The sequence below is a fragment of the Sinohyriopsis cumingii genome, chromosome 2 (genome assembly GCF_028554795.1).
Source record: "Sinohyriopsis cumingii isolate HCF-2022 chromosome 2, ASM2855479v2, whole genome shotgun sequence".
Lineage (NCBI taxonomy): Eukaryota > Metazoa > Mollusca > Bivalvia > Unionida > Unionidae > Sinohyriopsis > Sinohyriopsis cumingii.
Genome location: NC_142962.1, coordinates 170,284,054 through 170,303,309, shown reverse-complemented (window position 1 = coordinate 170,303,309; position 19,256 = coordinate 170,284,054). Strand labels below are relative to the sequence as shown.

The following is a 19,256-nucleotide window of genomic DNA, read 5'->3' as shown; positions in this document are numbered from 1 at the left end:
AAAACTAACCACAATTACTGTACATATATTATGTTCTATATTAACCCATTTTATCCTGTTTACCAATTTCAACTGCAGTGCCTGATTCCTGAGAAGCAATTCTAAATACATTGTGGTAAAACGGAGCATCATACAGCAGCAGTTGCTGAAATTGTGACTACCTTCACCATGTTTACTAAAAATATTGTAACAATGTTATTTCTTTTATAAAGTATATAAAACTATATATCTCTGAAAAGGTAATAAAATTTGCAACACAGTGATATATGTTTTTGTTATCGTTTACCAGTGTACATGCTCACAACTGTATTTTGAAATATGACTTGAAAAAAAAATAATTAAAAAATTTACCAAGATGTTCAGTGAATCTTTTGTCCATCAAAATTAATGAAATGCTCCTAATAGTATGCGAATAAAACAAAGATAATTCAATTTCTAGTATTTTGGTCCAAATTTGAAGTTTCTAGCACTGTTAGTTCAAAAGTTATAATAACTTTACTAAAATTGGACAACATGACACAAGGAACAACTTGTTTACTTCACATTCTGGAACATGTACTTCAGCGTGCAGTTTCTCCTGAAAACTTGTCGCAAATAAATCCTAGAAATCTTTCAACGTAACGATTTGTTTCATCAACAAGTTTTTTCCAGATTAAATCATCCCAAAGTAACTCAAAATAATGTTTTGCAATGGCTTCTTCTGGGTGTTGCTCCTTCTATCAATTTAAATCTTGGCTGCAACCGAAGTGAAAAATCATCCAGGACCCATTTTTCTTGAAAGCTTTCAAATTCAGCTTCATTCTCCGAATCGCTGTCGAAAAGTGCATGAAGCCATGTATCATCTCTTTTATCAACTTTATTAAATTCTAACCCATCATTTAAGTAAATATTATCATAAGAATCATCCAAATCGTCAACTTCAATGTCGCTACCCTCGCTATCAACATCCATGTTTACATCAGAGTTGTCGTCCATCATTTTATCGATCGATTTTCAAGTCAACAATTTCTTTTCCAACCGTATTTTTTTAAAAAATTTTACTGCGCATGCGTGCTTTAACCATTTCCAGTGTAGGTGAAGAAGTACACATATATATGTGATGTATAACACATGTTTCTAGAGACGCTACACACATACATAGTAGAGTACGACCGTAGTCGTATTCAGGATAAAATGGGATACTACGACTGCAGGCGTATTCAGGATAGAATGAGGTATTACGACCACAGTCATATTCAGGATAAAATGGGTTAATAGTTCATGCAAAAATATTGTATGCATTCATCTAAAAGAAAATTATATAACAATAAAAATATATCCTATCAATAAACATAAAATCACATTTACATTTGAAGATGTACATGTACAATGGAACCTGTCTTGAAAGACCACCCCTTCAGCTAAAACATAATGGTCTCTCATAACAGGTCATAACACTTATAATCAACAAACCTGTACATGGAGAACCTTGTCTGTCAAGACAGGTGGTCTTTCATAGAAGTGGTCTCTCAAGATAGGTTTTATTGTATTAGCATATGAAATCATTTCTGATTTACTCCTTTTCCTTTATAACATCCTAAATTTGTTCTACCAACATTTAAACCACTGAGTTGTCTCTTGTTAGTTGGAGCTTCTTTCATTGTTACTAAGGTACTAGGTGTTAACATTATTAGTTCTCAGTTGTAATATTGACTGTAAAGATGGTTTTGACTGGGCTTTGGGGAAATGTGAAAAATCTACAATGTGCATTGCATATCTAACAATTAATGAAATAGAAAGAAACAGTTTTCTCATCCAAAAACAGAACCATTTACTCAGAGACAAAAGTCAACAGCTTAATTCAAAGAAGACATACAGGGATTAACACTATAAACAAAGTGTGTAACCTGGTAACACCAACTTGAATAGGTTGTTGATCAGGATGTAATCATGGTAACATGGGGGAGGGGGGACCGAGCATCACAAGCATTTAACACTATCAACTGAATCTCCCAAACAATTCTCTCTTGCTGGTTTAATAGACAAAGACATTGTTCACCCCCAAGCAAGACCGATTAACTTTAAAGACAAACAATATATGTTACCACCACCTAACTTTTGGCACTAAAATGGCAGTTCACGACATATACATCAGCCTGGTTAACAGATTGTAGAATATGTAACCGGTAGCCAGGATCCTTTACTTTTTTGTTCCTTTTATGCTTGGTTTTGTTCGGAAGTCTTTACTAATCAAGCGGTCATTGTTCCAAATGATTACATAAAATGGTGTCTGTCTCTGTTCAAGCAATACAGTCATTCATAAAGCTGGATACTGGGTCCTACTTATACGTATATGTGAACCAGGCTACGTGCTGGAATAACCTATATGTACTTTAGTCTGGTCTAGAATAAAAATTACAAAACACTATTAGCAAACCTACAAAGTTTCAGATATCAGGAGCCAGCCTATTTTTTAAAAAATAATATAAGTGGTTATTGTTACAAGGGTTAAATAAAGGTCGGTGGAGTTTATCTGTTTACGTAACGCAGTCATTCATAGCTGTGTTGAAATGCATATTTTGCCAGGCAAATGCAGTATATGGTCAAATTCTGAAGGTAGATGGTCGCTCAAAATAGAAAGTTTATATAACAAAATCAATGCATGCATTACGATTGTGGTCACTCATAGCAGAGGTCACTCATAACAGGTTTTACTGTAATATATTTATGGTGTGATCATGTGACTGAACTGACTTCAGTAGTTCAAGACCAAGGTATTGCTAATTTCACCCTTTGATCCTACCAGTATGGTCAGCTGAATTTTATTATGAATTTTTCATGGTGGATTATGCTATGTACACTATGGTGATGCATGAATGGAAGTTATTTAGAAAAGACATTAATAGAGTATGGTTGGGTTACTAAAAAATAAAACAATAAATGTTATTTGAAGCTCTCAGCAAGGCATATTCTGCTTCGGTGTTAAAGTTGTCAAGAGATATGATCAAATGTAATTTGGACAAGATTAAAGATGTTAACTGATTACAGTCAGCTTACTCAAGAGCTCAAGTAGCATAAAACTGGGTCGATTTGTCTTCAGTGTTTGAAGTTTGTAGAGGTGTCTAAACATGCCAATGTCGAAATACCAAAATCCAAGCAAAGAGAATGTCATAAACTCTAGAGATGCTTGGAAATGGGAATTTCATTGGCTGCCATAGCATTCAAAGGGATATAAATTTGCATTTTGCTCTTCTTGTAAAGCAGATTTTTAATTCTAGTATGGCAGCAAGTATGATATCATGTATCATGCAGAATTCTGATCTCATATAAGCAAATTAACCAAGACAGTAATTATATCAGCACCAAAATCCATGTTTGCATAGTCTGCACCAAATGTTGATAAAATTAGAAGTGCAAGAGACTGTATGCCAAGTTTATAGCCAAATATAGTATCTTTTGAATGACCATCTGGAGAAAGTGACCAGTGATCACAATTTTTAGGCAAAATATGCACTCCACACTGCTATGAATGACATTGCAAAAACTGATATAAACACCATAAAATTTGATTTAATCCTTAATTGTAAACATTAATGTAAACAAGACAAAAATACTAACTACTGGAATCCATAATGCCTGGGATGAACGGAATCTTTGTCTAAGTTTATAATGTTAGTAAGGGATAATCATTTTCTGATTCTGATTATCATGAAAGTGTCATAATAATAACAACAAAGGTGACTGCAAATTAAAGTCACACTGATATGGTGTTTGTGCTTCACGTTACAAAGCTTGCTGACATTAAAACAGTATCAGAATTAGACCTGGACAGTACCAATCTTGAGCAGTTCTGGCAGGCAATCTGAATCTAACCATAGGCTGGAAATGATTTAAACTTCTTGGTGGAATCTGAAGAGTTCTACTGCCACTGTCACGTTCCAATGAAGACAATACAAAGGACATTTTCCATTCTGAGGAAAACTCAGGCTGACTCTAGAGGAAACCTGGATCCAATAAAAGTACATTGTCTCCTAAGTGTTAAGATCAACAATGATGAAGAATGCCACCAATGTAATCCAGCAATGGTTTCCAAGGAATGCTGAAAATGACTGTGTTACAAATAAGATTTCAAAATGGCTGATGTTTACAGCATGTGTCGAAAGGCACTTCCAAGAGAATGATGTAAAGCATCAAAAGATGCTTCCATGTGAAACCAGTAGAAGCGTCTAAAAGTGCTTCCATGAGAATGGAGTAGAGGCAACCAAAGGTGCTTGCATGATGTAAAGGGTTAAAAATTGTGAACAGCAAAGAGGACATCTTCATAAAACAAATCTATATGTATCAAGTTTCAAAAAGAGCTTTTAAATACTTTTGGAGTTATGCTTGACAGTGGGACAGAGTGATGGACATGAGGATCACATTATATAACCTGAATCCAATGTGTCTGGAAGGGGACATTTAAATTTTACATCTTTTATTACAAAAACTTCACATGTTTCAAAGGTTATCACCCTAAAGTACAAAAAATAGATATTCCAATAAATAACAAACCTTGAGGCAGGGTGCTTGACACATTGTATCCTGTAAAGTTAGCTTTGCTTCTGAGGTTTTGTTGTTCCAGTGTGACAAACCGATCAGTAATTGTGTATACCGTGAATGCATAGGGGTCCCTGTTACATACTGCCTGTGGGTGTGTCTTGTCCACTGAAATTCAAATACATAATTTTTACATATTTTTTCATTGACAAAACATTTCCAACTCTGAAGCTACATATTGGAAGTGCAAGAGTCAAACACATGCAAACAGATGAGATGGCAGAGATCGGTAAAGGCAAGAGTAGCTGAGTGCAAGAGTCAAACACATGCAAACATAGGTGAGATGGCAGAGATCGATAAAGGCAAGGGTAGCTGAGTGTAACAGTCAAACACATACAACATAGGTGAGATGGTAGAGATTGGTAAAGGCAAGTGCTTTAGACTACTCGGCCACCCAAGGCTACTACAATAAAGGAAAAGATGTGACTAAAAGAGGGCCTGAGATCACTCAAATCATTGGGCGAAAAGTCAAACATCATGGTAATTTCAATCATATCAAATTTAAAGGTGATCAACTGGTTAAATCTAACGTCAGTTATAATGTACTTTGAGTTACACATCTTAAAAAGTATACAGAAAGGAGTGAGATCCCTCAAGTCACAGATGTACTAATTAGAGATAACACAGCCTTCCTGATCGATGAAATGTATTGTTGATAAATCCATTTTCAGACAAATAGCAGCAAGATTTGATTTTCAAGATAACTAGCTATGCAGCCATGTCTAATGTCAGTGAGGCATGATTTTATTTATAAAAGCACAACTTGATCTCAGGAAAAAATTGTACATATAACACCCATCCTCCTAGAAGTTTGCAAATAACAGGGATAACAAGGTCTTGTGATGGCTACCATGGTGGTCAAGCTAAGTGACAGCGGTGATTTTTTTAATAATTATGTGCAAATTTATCTCAGAACAAATGTGCTCTTCAAGCTTCAGAATAGTCCATCTTTCTAGTGATTATCAGAGTACCACAAATAGCACATTTTAAAATGTGTTGAGACTACACTCTCTAGTACACATTTTATAATGTGTTGAGACTACACTCTCTAGTACACATTTTAAAAAGTGTTGAGACTACACTCTCTAGTACACATTTTAAAATGTGTTGAGACTATACTCTCTAGTACACATTTTAAAATATGTTGAGACTATACTCTCTAGTACATATTTATGTAATCAATAAGGAGAAGCATTCAAAATAATGAATAAAAGCGAACTTCATAATAAGAAAACATAGGCTTCGAATTTTAACTTTATTCAAATTAGTTAGCAAATTATTATTGACCGATTTTACATGAACTATCTTTATTTCACACATTCTTTTTACAATCTATGAGAAAAGGATAATTATTAGGAAAATGCTTGGTTCAATATAGTAAAAAGACTGTTTTATTAATTATTTAAACCCTTGAAACATTCATAATCATGTCTGAACATGATGGAGAAATCGGGTATTGATGAATGTACATTACGAACAGAAAATAAGTGACAATCAAAATTTAGGTGCAGCATCTGTTACCTAACCTGACTGCAAGCTTGCCAAAGCCAAAGACTCATGTTTGAAAGAAGAAATATACAAAATATATAACCGAAACCCTTACAAGTAAACTTACAATCATTAGATTCTTGTGTCTAATTAGGTTATGGTTTGTAAGGTTTCTACAGTACCCCCACCCCATGAATGTTCACAGTATCAATTTGCATAAGAAACATGTCACTAAGAATAAAATCTCTTCATTTTGTTTGAAAACTGTAATTAATTGAATAAAATACACACTTTGCAAGAAAAGCTGCTTCAAATGTATGATTGTATATATATATATATATATATATATATTGTGCTTAACTTGTACCCATGACAGTAGATAGCAATGATCATTTGTAAACAACCTATTACACAGACAGTTATTGTCCATGATTGTAGATTACATTTTAAGATGATGATCATTTGTAAGCAACATGTTTACTTGAATCTGAGTTCAGGACATTGGATTTTCTCTTGAAAAAACCCCCATAGTCTACCTTATGTTTGTCAGGTTATTTGCTTAAATTAAGTAAACAGACTTGAACTTGTTTACAAATTTGAAAATTCCATTGTAAATGACCCAAGTCAGGAGTATTTTGTTGTGTCTTGTGTCAGGCAACAGTTGATATACAAGGTTGAAGTAAACAAGGCCATTTTGTTCCTATCTTTAACATCATTCTTTGTGGAATCAATTTTAGTAGTGTTAGTTATAATTTGAGAAGAATTTTTAAAATTATTAATTGGAATTGCAAAGCACTCACAGACTTTTATGCAAAAACCCTATTTTAGGGATTATTATGAATTCATTCAAGGACATTCTAGATTATATCATTATGATACATCAAGATTGTTGGCACATCTGCTCATTCAAGACTATGGATACATCAGCAAATTCAATACTGGAATTCATGTTGAACAATATATATACTTTTGGACATGCGATAAGACTTTTAAGATTATGTGATATCTGATTCACAATACTTAAATTCCTCTCAAACTTTCATGTTGTATTTTTGGAAAATAAATTATTTGTTGAACTTTTCTAAACTAGTTGGTTGTGCATTTTCTGTTACTAAATTTATGACCACAGTCATAACACTGTTGTCCTACAATCATTGACAATGTTGGAAAATCATTTTATTAACCAATTAATGCAGCCATTAATTGCTTTGGCACAGAATAAAGAAAAATCCATAAAAATTAATTGGTCTTGTTTTTGCATTAAAAAGACATAATATAAATAAAATAAACTTTTTTTGAGCAGATAAAAGGAAAAATTACACCTGTGAAGTGTAAACACTTGTATTGTCATGAGTGGCTCTCCACATGGGAAATATTTCCTTATATCAAAAATAAAACCCCATATATATCCTCTATAAACAGCAAGAAGTATTTAACAGTCCTCTATGTAGGCTTGAACATGCTATAACTAATATGCAGAAAACATTGTCTTAATAGATTTTGCATGATTGTGACCTCTAACCATTCAACCCCTGAAGCCTCTTTATTGCCCTATGTGAAAGCCATCCAAAGTCTGATCAAGGAATTTATTCATGAACAAATGCTATTCTAAAATACCATTTTTCTCTGAGGCACAATGAAGCTAACCTTTAATATGTTCACCTCAAAATCTTTCTGCATCTTCTATACCTAACATGCTAACCCACCATAAAGTTTGGTCTAGGTAATTGGCCTATAATCAAAACTATTAATCTTTCAGCTCCAAAATGAATAGCAATCTTCCATGACCTATGTAAAACCATTTACATTCTGTTTACTGTAGATGGCAGAGAAATCTAATTATTGTGTATAAATTATTTTTCTTCTTTGATTTACTGTGATATTGATCCTTTGATCCTAAATTCAACAGAGTTTGTCTTTGTGTGTCCTGTAGAATTGTTGGTCATTGTACAAGAAAAGTGTTTTCTTTTTTTCAGTCACAGCAAATCTGACTTTGACCTTTCAATTCCAAAATCAATAGACTTCTTCCTTAACACAAGTCCAGGCATCAACCACAAGGGCTGCTAACTCTTTGTAGTAAATAACAAGTCATTTGTACAAAAACCATTTCTCCTCACCCAGTAACAGTAGCATGGACTCTTGTTTGGCTGAAATTTGATTTGTTGCTTCCTTAGCAAGCCAACAATGTTTGGTAACTGTACATGGTGGTAACCTCAAGTTAATATGCAGAGATTATTTTTCTTTCTTAGCAATAGTAGCAATGATCTTGGACCATGTGACTCCTAAATCAACAGACTGCTTTCCTATTCAAATTGCAAGCTACTGACAAATGGTAAATGATGATGTGCTGAAGCCATTTTCTTGGTTTAATCAGAGACCTTGACCTTTCAATTTTTTGACAAAATCTGTAGGCATTTTCCTTATTCTAAGTAGAACCTGCCTATAATGGTAACAAGATAATGGAATACTTTAGTTTTTATGCAAAAATGTAGTTTGGGGGATAAAACAATTTTAAATATGCAATACTTACCTTTTGCTATTCCTTAGCAATCCATTTTCATGCCAAAAATAAACTGTCTGTATGATGTGAATACATCCTCCCAGAGTGGAGAAAAAGTCAGTACAATAATAATAATAATAATGGTGGTGAAAAACGGGTCTTAGAGGTATCGGGGTTGATAGAGGATCTCTGTGAGGTTTGAACCTTACCAGAAGGAGGAACTGTATAGGACATATGTGAAGACATCCTAAAGGAACCAATTCAGCAGAGGCATTCAAGGTTCTGAGTAGGGACAAATAAAGGCAAGCAGATAAAAGTTTTGCTTGTAGCATCTCTAGGAGAGCCAGGGTTCAATCTACCCAATCCATAGGAACCCAGACCAAGTTTTGGTTCATGAAGAAGTTCATCCCCACATAATCAAAGTCCTATGATGGGATGAGTTCCGACTTCTTGTGGTTGGGTAGGACAGATAACTGAGTTATGGTGGACTGAGAGTGAAACAGATCCTGATGAAGGGACTGAACATGGGCATAGTGAATCAGCCAGTCATTGAAATACTGGAGAATTGATGCTCCTTGTATTTGATGGTAGGCCACTACTACTTTCATAGCCTGAGTGAAGACTCCAGGTGTAGAAGAGATTCTGAACAGCAGAACCCAAAATTTTGAAAAACTTCCTAGTCTAGGCAAAATAATGATATATGTGGTGTGGAGGAAAAATGGGGATGTGTAAATAGGCATTCTGTAGGTCAATGGAGACTGCCCAATCAGACGGACAAAGAGTGTTCCAGATTGAAGGCTTCCTCAGAAAGAAACTGGATGAGCAGGGAGAGATCAATATGATTCAAATTTTCCACTTTTCCTGGTGATGAGGAAAATTCAGGAATAAAAGACAGGAGACTGATCATTTAATACCCTTTCAACTGCCCCTTTCTGCAAATGGTTGTGTACCTCTTCATTTAATTCTACCAGATTGGACTTGGAAAAGAAAATGGGGGTCCTTGATAGTGGGGTTGTTCCTGGAACTGGAGTCGATAACTCTCATTTACAATGCAGAGGGTCAAACCAACATCCATGATGCTTGACCAAAACTCTGAGAAAAGGCATAGGCGAGTACCTACTGGAATGTTAAGGAAGGGGATGCAAGGCAGGAGAGGGGGTAATTTGCTAGGGCTGCTCCCCCCTTTATGCCCTTGTAGGAAAGGAAGGTGAGTTAGAAAACTTCCTCTTGGATCTGTGGCAACTTTGGTGCCATGGGCCTGATAAAGGAGGTGGTGGTCTAGCAAAAATTTGTGGATTGGACTCTAGTTGTGTCTGCTTGAAAAATTTGGCAGACAGTTCTTGAGAATGATTAGCCTGACCTTGTTTCCTTGTTGTGATAGACCAGGAGTGGAGGTGAAAGACCGATGTTGGTGACTGAGTAAGTCTTGAGAAGCCACAGTAGGAATGAGGCCTCCAAAGAGGGTCTCACCTTCTAAAGGAGCAGCCCTTAGATCTTTACTGTGGCTAAGCAAGACTTTGCCATGGCTATAGATAGTGCATGCCAGGATGTTTTAGTCACAGCCTCCAGCACACATTGTAATGTAGCTGGATACAGTGAAGCCTCTCTCAGCATACTAAAGGATGTAGCTGAAAAAAGGTCAGCATGCGAGGCATGCCAGAATTTTTGTTCATGACATCAATTGCTCAGGATCCCAAAGAAGTACCAACTTTGTCCACATCAGTGTCCAAAGGAGGAGGTTTAATAGGCCACCTGATAGCTTGAAGAAGAGATATGGGGTCTCAACGTAGAGGGAGGAACAGTTCACCCTCTATGTTATCAAGCAATATTTTGGGCTTGTAAAAACCTCCCTGATATTTCCTCACTGACAGATGAATATGGTAGAAGGAAGAGATCTCGATGAGGTGGTACCCCAGAGATTTTTTTCAAACTGAAAAGCATCTATTTTGACTGTGTGCTGGATGGTTTATGGCACAAGTCAGGTGGTTACAAATGGTAAACCTTGTTTACCGCCTTATCAAAGGTCCAGACCTCCTCTTCTTTCTCATCCACCTGAGATGCGGGAGCAGGCCTGAGAAGGTGACATTGTCACAGCTTCTGTCTCAAACTTTCTGGAGTCACCGAGGATGGAGAGAGCATCATCATCCTCATAGTCAAGGACACTCTGAGTTGGAGAGTGGCTGGGCTTCAAAATGCCTCTTGATAGAGGGGCATAATAGTACTATGTGTCGCAATCCCTGGTTGATTAGGAGGTGTGGAGGGAGATGATAACATCTTCCCTCGATGATGTAACACCTGTAGCCTTCCAAAAGGAAACCACTTGGTGAGATGATGGTGGGACACAAGCTGCAGCATCACTTCAACTGGTATTGCAAGGTCCAGTAGTTTATGGGGGCATAACGGGTCAAAGTCCCTGCGCTGGAAAGCCCCACATCCCATAAGGGTTCAAAATGGGTTGAGGGGACACCAAAAGTCCCCATCTCAATCCTCAATCCTGTGCATGGGCTGTAAATCCTGCAGAGGGTGGGATGGTGGCAGGGGAGAGAGGAGGAAACTTGATACTGGCTCTTTCTCCATACGATGAGGTTGATGAGTGATAGATGGAGAAGACATCATCTTCATTCTGTACATCATAGGTGTGACGTGTTATCTCCCTAATGGAAGGGGCCAACACATTGCCAGAGGTACAATATGTATTGCGGTGCTCAACTTCCTTAAATGGAGGGTGCAACCCACTGTTACAGTGGTCATCCTCCTTCAAGGGAAGGCACAACCTGCTATCACAGTGCTCTACCTCCACAACAAAAAGGAGCAACCTGCTTCCTGAGGCATGAGCTGTTAGGGACATGAGAATTTTCTGTAATCTCCCTAAAGCGCAAGTTGAACAGTTTCCTGAACATCAAGACCCACTTTCTGGAGGGACTTCAACAACTGCTGTAGATGTTTGTCCTAAATTTTGAGATCTGGAAGAAAAACCAGAAAATTCGGATGAAGAAGAGGGAATGTTCTTCCATCTTTGATAGGTATGCCTGGAATCTACTAGATTCCAGGTGCTGGAAGACCACAAATTACAAATTGGACCTTTTTTCCAAATGCATCTAGAATACTTGATACAGTCAGTATGTGTATTCCACAAGACCTTCTTGTGGCACCACTGCCCCACAGACTGTTTTGCTGACGTTTAAAAAACAAAACTGTAGTGGCGTAGTCCCTTGTCATGAAACTCAACTTACCACGAATCAACAAATGATGGAAATTATTGCTGAAGTATTTCCTTATTTATTGAAAGAAACAAGATATTTGAATTGTGATTATTGGTTTACTGAAATAGCATGCAAATACATGAATGTCAACGTGAGCATGGTACAAAGTTGTAACTTGTTTTATCGAGTTAAAAATAAAAAATGGAGGAAATGATGTCCTTAAAAACTGTAGCAACACGGACAATTATTAACAATGTTGAGGAGGGACCACTAACTGCAGTATATTAATTTCTCGATCATAATGGCTTCAGATGTCTATACAACATGGCGTCCATGAAAAGAACGACATCTACCTTCTGTGCATGGCCTGCGGCAGAGTGGTGTGCAAAAAGGTCAAAGTGTCATACTGACTTCTTCTCCACTCTGGGAGGATGTATTCACATCATATGGACGGTATATTTTTGGCATGAAAATAGAAGCTAAGCAATAGTGACAGGATAAGTAATTGCTGCTATTAAAACCATTTTTCTTATTTTAACCACAGTGCCTTGACAACAAGTGCATGCCTTTCACAAAATTTAGTTCTGTTTTTAATGGACAATTCAAGTTATTGTGCAGAAACAGAAATGGCAACAACGTATGGACATATAACATCATGATATAATATGATTTTCCTTATGAATTGGCAAATATCAAGTCCTGGAATGGCTTGTGTAATTCATTAATAATACAGCTTAACACTCTTAAGTAAACTCTTCCCTCACCTGGCAATGGCTTACAGCTGTCACACTTCACTTGACTGGGATACTGGCGTGACACCCCTGGGTGGAACACATAACTCCACCATCCCTGTGCCATCATCCCATTTGGAACATAACTGACATTACCAAAGTATCTGAGAATGTCAGAATAACTCAGGGCTGAATTCCACACTGTCACCTGGGATATTTCTCCTGTGTACATCAGACCAATAAACACCTGTGTGCTACAACAAATGAACATTTCATTAGACAATAATCTGGAAACTCCTACAAGCAATTTACTATTTCACAGTCTATAATTTGTTTTTATCCTGGAATTCTTATGCTACAAGTGAACTCTGGGATATGGATGGATATATATATATATATATATATATATATATATATATATATATATATATATATATATAGTAAATACAGGTCAAGAGAGGTTGGATAAAGATATGGGTTTCTAGAAAAAAAAAAACAAATATTAGCATGAATAAAACAATGATCCAGAGAAAGGAGAGCATCTGATTCTAATTAATGAAATATGTAGTGAACTTGTTACTTAAAGGCATACATGATATTGTGGTTCAGGTGGTGATGTGCCTGACTCTATCATATCTGGTCAAATACCAGCAAAAGATGGTGACTAATTATTAAGTCAATTTAGGAAAGCAATAACTGCACTCATTTTAGCAGTAAAAAAGAAATGAAAAAACTATTCACAATATCCACCCACCTTCTACAAATTAACACAAGGATGATAAGATCTGTAACCTGCCCAACCCCATACTGATTGGATTGTAATTATTGTTTCTCATCAACATAAAAGAGTCAATCTAAAATGTTCTCCAGGTATAATGAAGTACTTGAGTCAATATGAAATTTCTCTTTTGTTTCACATATTCTCTACTGGGGTAAAAATGTAAGCTGCACTTCTTGTGTGTCATGCAGGAAAATATCTTGCATCCAATTCTGATTGGTGGTTATTGTTTGTTCCAGTCTAGGATAAATACTTACCACCAATCAGAACTAATGTACTTATTCTCTGCTTACAGGGTAAGTATTGGCATCCAAACTCATCCAAGTAGATACAAATCCAGGTATATACAAAGTAACAGAGAAACTGCACACAAAAGTGGATATTAAATCACCTATAATACATTTAAATTGAACATGGGGAGCAGTTTTGGAATATCTATATTTATGCTGATATATGTAATTAGTGATTTTATGTGCCAATGGACTAAACACAGTATCAGCAAGTAGGCAAATTTCTTACCACACGAGTCTGTCTCTATGTATAAATTTGTTCATTTTTATATGGAAGCAGAGTGGCTGTTGTCAATAGTTTTCCTTTTTTTACTAATAAAAACCATTCTGTGGCCATGGCAGATGCTTTTCATCAACAGGTAATTTCAATGAGGTGTTATCTCCACTCCCACACATAGACAAATTTGTTCTAGATAAGAATATCATTGCAAAAGAAAATTGCAGTTTTTGTGTTTTGTAAATAATACCATTATGTCTTCCAAAATTAAGGAAGGATATTTTTCAAACATCTATGAATCCATGCAGTGTAAAACAAATGGCACAGTTGACTAAGTTGAGTCCTGCATCTGATCAAAGGACTAGCCTGAAACGGCCAAAAGTTTGAATTAAAAGCACAGGAAACTAACATGTAGTCTGTTTGGAAGCAAATCTGTTGTCTTGTCATGGATAACAAAGGAAAATAATAGATGCTAAGTATACTTCTGTGTGTTATCTGCATAATGGAAGTGCAATCAATATGTCAAACACAGTTACCATTCACTAATAGTCCTTTTAAAGATGAAATGACCATCAAATTGATATGTGTATCTATACAGTATTTTATTGAAAGCTGTGTATCATGAATCGGTTTTATATGTGGCAAAGGTGTAGCATTTGACCTATATTTTGTATTCCATTACACTACAACTGTGATCTTCTGAATATACAAGGAGCATGCTATTTCAGTGACAGGTTATATTTTATTGTCAATCAATATTTATGAATAATTAGTAAATTCCTGTTTTAATTAGGAATCCAAGTGTCACTTTATTATAAAAGTCACATGGCTATATAGAGTTATAACTTGTATGCCCATGTACAGCTAGGTAATGATTTGAGGTACAAAACCTAGAAAATGTGATTCCAGCTAATCAAATATGCATGAAACAGACTTATACCCAGAATTCCATTACTTTCCTAAAGCCAGCTGGACTGCAATCCATGCCTGCAATCAATATAAACTCCATATTGAGAACCAGATAAACATGGGTGCAATAGGGTTTTCTACCAGAACAGAGAAACCTGCAACAATTATAATGCAGGGCTGTGTTCTTGCAGGCAGTGCCCAGTGTTACACATTTGTGAAAATAACCATGGCCAACTCAATTGTGCTGCAATACTGACTTCATTGAAATGCAAGTCTAATCCAACTCCCATGAGACTTGCTTTAACAATGAGAAAACTAAGAAGGTCTCTCATACCAACAACATTACACTTGCTTCACTTCACAGAGTAAAGAAGATTCAATAGCACTGAACTATTCCTGATATCCATCTATTTCTGTAAACGTACAAAATTTAGAACTGAATGATTACCCTGAGAGACTCTACTAAACAATCATGGCTTTAAAATTGGACATGATGCCAAGGTTAGCAAATTGAACATTCCAACCAATGAATAATACCTTCTTTCTGCCATCACACAACCAAATATGATGGATGAACTGACCAAATATGAGGAAGAGAAAGGTTTTCTTAAAGGTCCATTCAGACTTACATCATTTGTCTTTTATTGAGTAAGCCCTACTAGCACTACTAAAAGGGAAATAACTATAAAAAAATGATAGTTTATTTGTCATGGCCCCAAAATCACCCACTGCATGACAGCATCCAACAGACAATGGGGATTACTCACTTAGCTATGTGACTACTGATGATGCAATCAATAATCCAACAGAAAAAGAGGATTATTCACTTAGCTAAGTGACTATTGATGATGAAATCAATAATCCAACAAAGAGGATTATTCACTTAGCTATGTGACTATTGATGATGAAATCGATAATCCAACAAAGAGGATTATTCACTTAGCTGTGACTACTGATGATGAAATCAATAATCCAACAGACAAAAGGGATTATTCATTTAGCTCTGTGACTATTGATGAAGTAATCAATAATCCAACACACAAAGCGGATTATTCACTTAGCTATGTGACTATTGATAATGCAATTCAAATATTTAGTATGGCAAAAGTTATGTATTCAATGGTGTACCTGAGGTTCTCAAAGTTATCTACCCTTCAAATTGGCCTATAATGTGTTTAAAATGGAAAGATCTGTACAATGTATATATCAGACTTGCATTTAGATGCTACTCCCGGCCAAATCATTTGATACATTGTCTCAATTAAGAACACATTTACCATTTGAAAGTCAGATGACATTTTTATGATTTATGAATGGTTACTATTTTCTTCTAAACATTAAATTTTTTTGTTTTAAAGATACCTACTACTGGAATGCAATAATGAAATAATGATATAATTCACTTCACTAGGCACAACATATTTTAAAACTGACTTCACCCATAGTCAGCATAAATTAAAATATGAACTTAAGCATAAAGATTAATCATTGACAAAAAAGAATGTTTCATAAATTACAGAAAAACAGAATGTCTCATACATTATAGAAAAACAGAATGTCTCATACACTATTTTCAAAAAATGTTTCATACAGTCTAACACTTATAATTACAAAGAAGATGCAGACAACAACAAGAAGCACACAGTATCACAAAGTAGTAAAATAAATACTGTAGTATTGGCAACAATAATACTGCGCAGTTGGAATTGCTGTCATCACAAAGAACTCCATGATAAAACGTCTTAACTACACCACAACATTCAATATCGACCACACATCGTTTGAACTAGTCCAAACCACACTCACACTGGAGCAAAGGTCAGTACATTTTTTCTGCTTATACCACCCTCCTCCTAGTAGAAAAAACAAGCTGGCTGATTCTCTCTTTCTGGAGCAGTTAGTTTCCGAATCTCCTGGACTATGGAAATTCGATACGTGGCAACCTGATTATTCTTGGAGATTTCAACTTTCACATTGACTGTCCTGGAAACTCAAATACATCAAAACTCAAAGATTCGATTAATGTTTTCAACCTCAAACAGTCAGTTAACCAACCCACCCCACAAACATGGTCACATTTTAGACTGGCTTTTTCATAGACCTGATGATAACATTATACGGTCCTCCCTGGTATCCCATGACCTTGCATCAGATCACCCCTGCATTATATGCCATCTTGACATATCAGTCCCTGACCCTCCACCTTTATCTGCTACTAAGAGAAACCTCCATATGATAAATAGAACCAAACTAATGCACAACATCCAAGCTAACCTAACAACTTGCTTACCTACTACTGCAGAACAACTTGATAACTGTCTGCGTTCATTGCTTGACAAACATGCCCCAGCTACCAAGTGCAGAGTATCAATTCAAAAGTGTTCTCCATGGTATAGCAGTGTTAGGGACCAGCTTCGCACTGCTAAAAGAGACCGCCATAAAGCTGAGAGGCTCTGGCTTTCCACCAGACTCACTATTCATAAGCAAATCTATGAAGTTGATAAGAATGTCACAAATATAGTCCATGCAGCGAAATCAGCCCACTACACTACTAACATCAGTTTCTAATCTCCCATTCATATAAAAAATATTAGAAAAGGTTGTTCTATCCCAGCTTGTATCTCATCTAAATTCAAACAGTCCTTTTAGCAATGTACAATTTGCATATTGCCCTTGCCACAGTACTGAAACTACTCTTCTAAAAGTAGTTAATGACATTCTCTCTGTATTGGATAGCGGAAAGATTACAGTCCTCACCCTCCTTGATTTGTCTGCAGCATTTGACACGATAGACCATGATATATTAGTTCACCATATCCAGCATGTATTTGGTATTCATGATACAGCCTTACTGTGGTTCAAGTCCTACTTGGTCAACAGGACACAAATTGTATCCGCAAATGGAATACACTCCAACCCAGTTGATCTATGTTGTGGTGTTCCACAGGGGTCTGTTCTTGGACCTGTTCTATTCATTCTGTACACTCAGTCACTCTCAAGTGTCATAGATCATCATCCAGTGTCTCACCAATTGTACGCTGATGACACCCAAATTTACAAATCTAGCCACCCAACTGAAGTTGATGATACCATCCAAGGTGTAGAGAGGTGCATTTCTGATGTGAAATCATGGATGACATGTAACAAGCTGCAGATGAATGATGATAAAACTGAGGCCATTCTGATCACTACACAAAGATTTTCTCATTCACATCCTTTCCCTCAAACAATAAATATCTGCAATGCCAACATTAAATTCACAAAATCAGTATGAAACCTAGGTGTTACTCTGGACAGTACTCTCACACTGCACCAACATGTCATGAACATATGCAAGGCTGCATATCTTGAGCTGAGATGCATCAGCTCAATTCGCAAATATCTTTCAGTTGATGCCACTAAAACACTTGTGTGTTCATTAGTATTTTCAAGACTTGACTATTGTAACTCAATTCTCTCTGGTTCATCTCAATATCTACTCCAGAAATTTCAAAACACAGCTGCTCGGATCATACTTGGAGTACCACAGTCAGAGCACACCTCCCCGCTGCTCTGTACCCTACAATGGCTATCCATTCGAATCAGAATAAGCACAAAATTTGTTCTCTGTGCTACGTTTCACTGTCAAACTCTAATCCAACATATCAGATCTCACCCATGTGTATACACCAGCAAGAAACTTACGCCCCTCTTCTGACAATCGTATACTCATTATTCCCACTATGAAAACGAAGTCATATGGACAGTGTTTTTTTGCATACCAGGGCCCAGCAACGTGGAATGAATTGCCCACTGAACTTAGACAGAAAGACACAGTGATCACATTCAAGAGTGCTCTCAAAACTCACTTATTTCGACTGCAAGAACAAACTTAAAGACCTAATAATGTGTCCAAACTGAAATAATCTCAGCATGTTTTTTCTAATTTCATGGTGTTTGTTTTTGTAATAATATTATTATATGTTTTTTATCTTATAGGTGTTGTCTAATGTTGTAAAGCGCTTAGAGCTTCTAAAGATTAGGCGCTATACAAAGTTCTCATTATTACATTATTTCTATACAGGTCACATTAGAAATAGTCATTTTGGTTCATTGTATGTGTTCACTGTAGCATAAACATCAGTTTAGCTGTTTTCTAATACTTTACTGTTGTAGAGGTGCAAGGTACCAATTAATGCTGATGGAGTTAAATTTTATCATTGTTCACATGGTCTACTTGCAAAAACCAAAAGATATTCACACATATCTTTATATTCTGCAAAAATATGAATTTGGTTTTTGCATGTGGACCAACTTGATTTCTTAAACATGGCTCAAATTATAGCACAAAATGGATATTTCATAGCCAAATGTTACAACATGAACATGTGCCTATAATATCAAATAATTTTTTTAATCAACAGCAATTTTGTGTTTTTCAAATGTTGAAATATTTTTTGCCATGGTATTATCATATAAATGACATTTCTGAAAACTTTTGGCCAAAAGGAGGCCTTATAGTACCTTTGTTGATATTAAAATCCTCAGATCATGACAATAATATTTTAAATTTTTCATGGCAATCC

At 36.0% G+C, this 19,256-nt stretch overlaps 1 protein-coding gene across 1 annotated transcript in view; it reads right to left on the bottom strand.

Annotated features, from left to right (window-relative positions):
* LOC149806285 (uncharacterized) overlaps positions 1 to 19,256 on the bottom strand; it is a 478,750-nt gene that overhangs the window by 299,762 nt on the left and 159,732 nt on the right. The window contains exons 23-24 of the mRNA XM_089935589.1: positions 12,531 to 12,751; positions 4,531 to 4,683 (exon numbers count right to left, since the gene is read on the bottom strand). Of these exons, the coding sequence (XP_089791715.1) occupies positions 4,531 to 4,683; positions 12,531 to 12,751 (374 nt within the window). The remainder of the gene's footprint in view (positions 1 to 4,530; positions 4,684 to 12,530; positions 12,752 to 19,256) is intronic.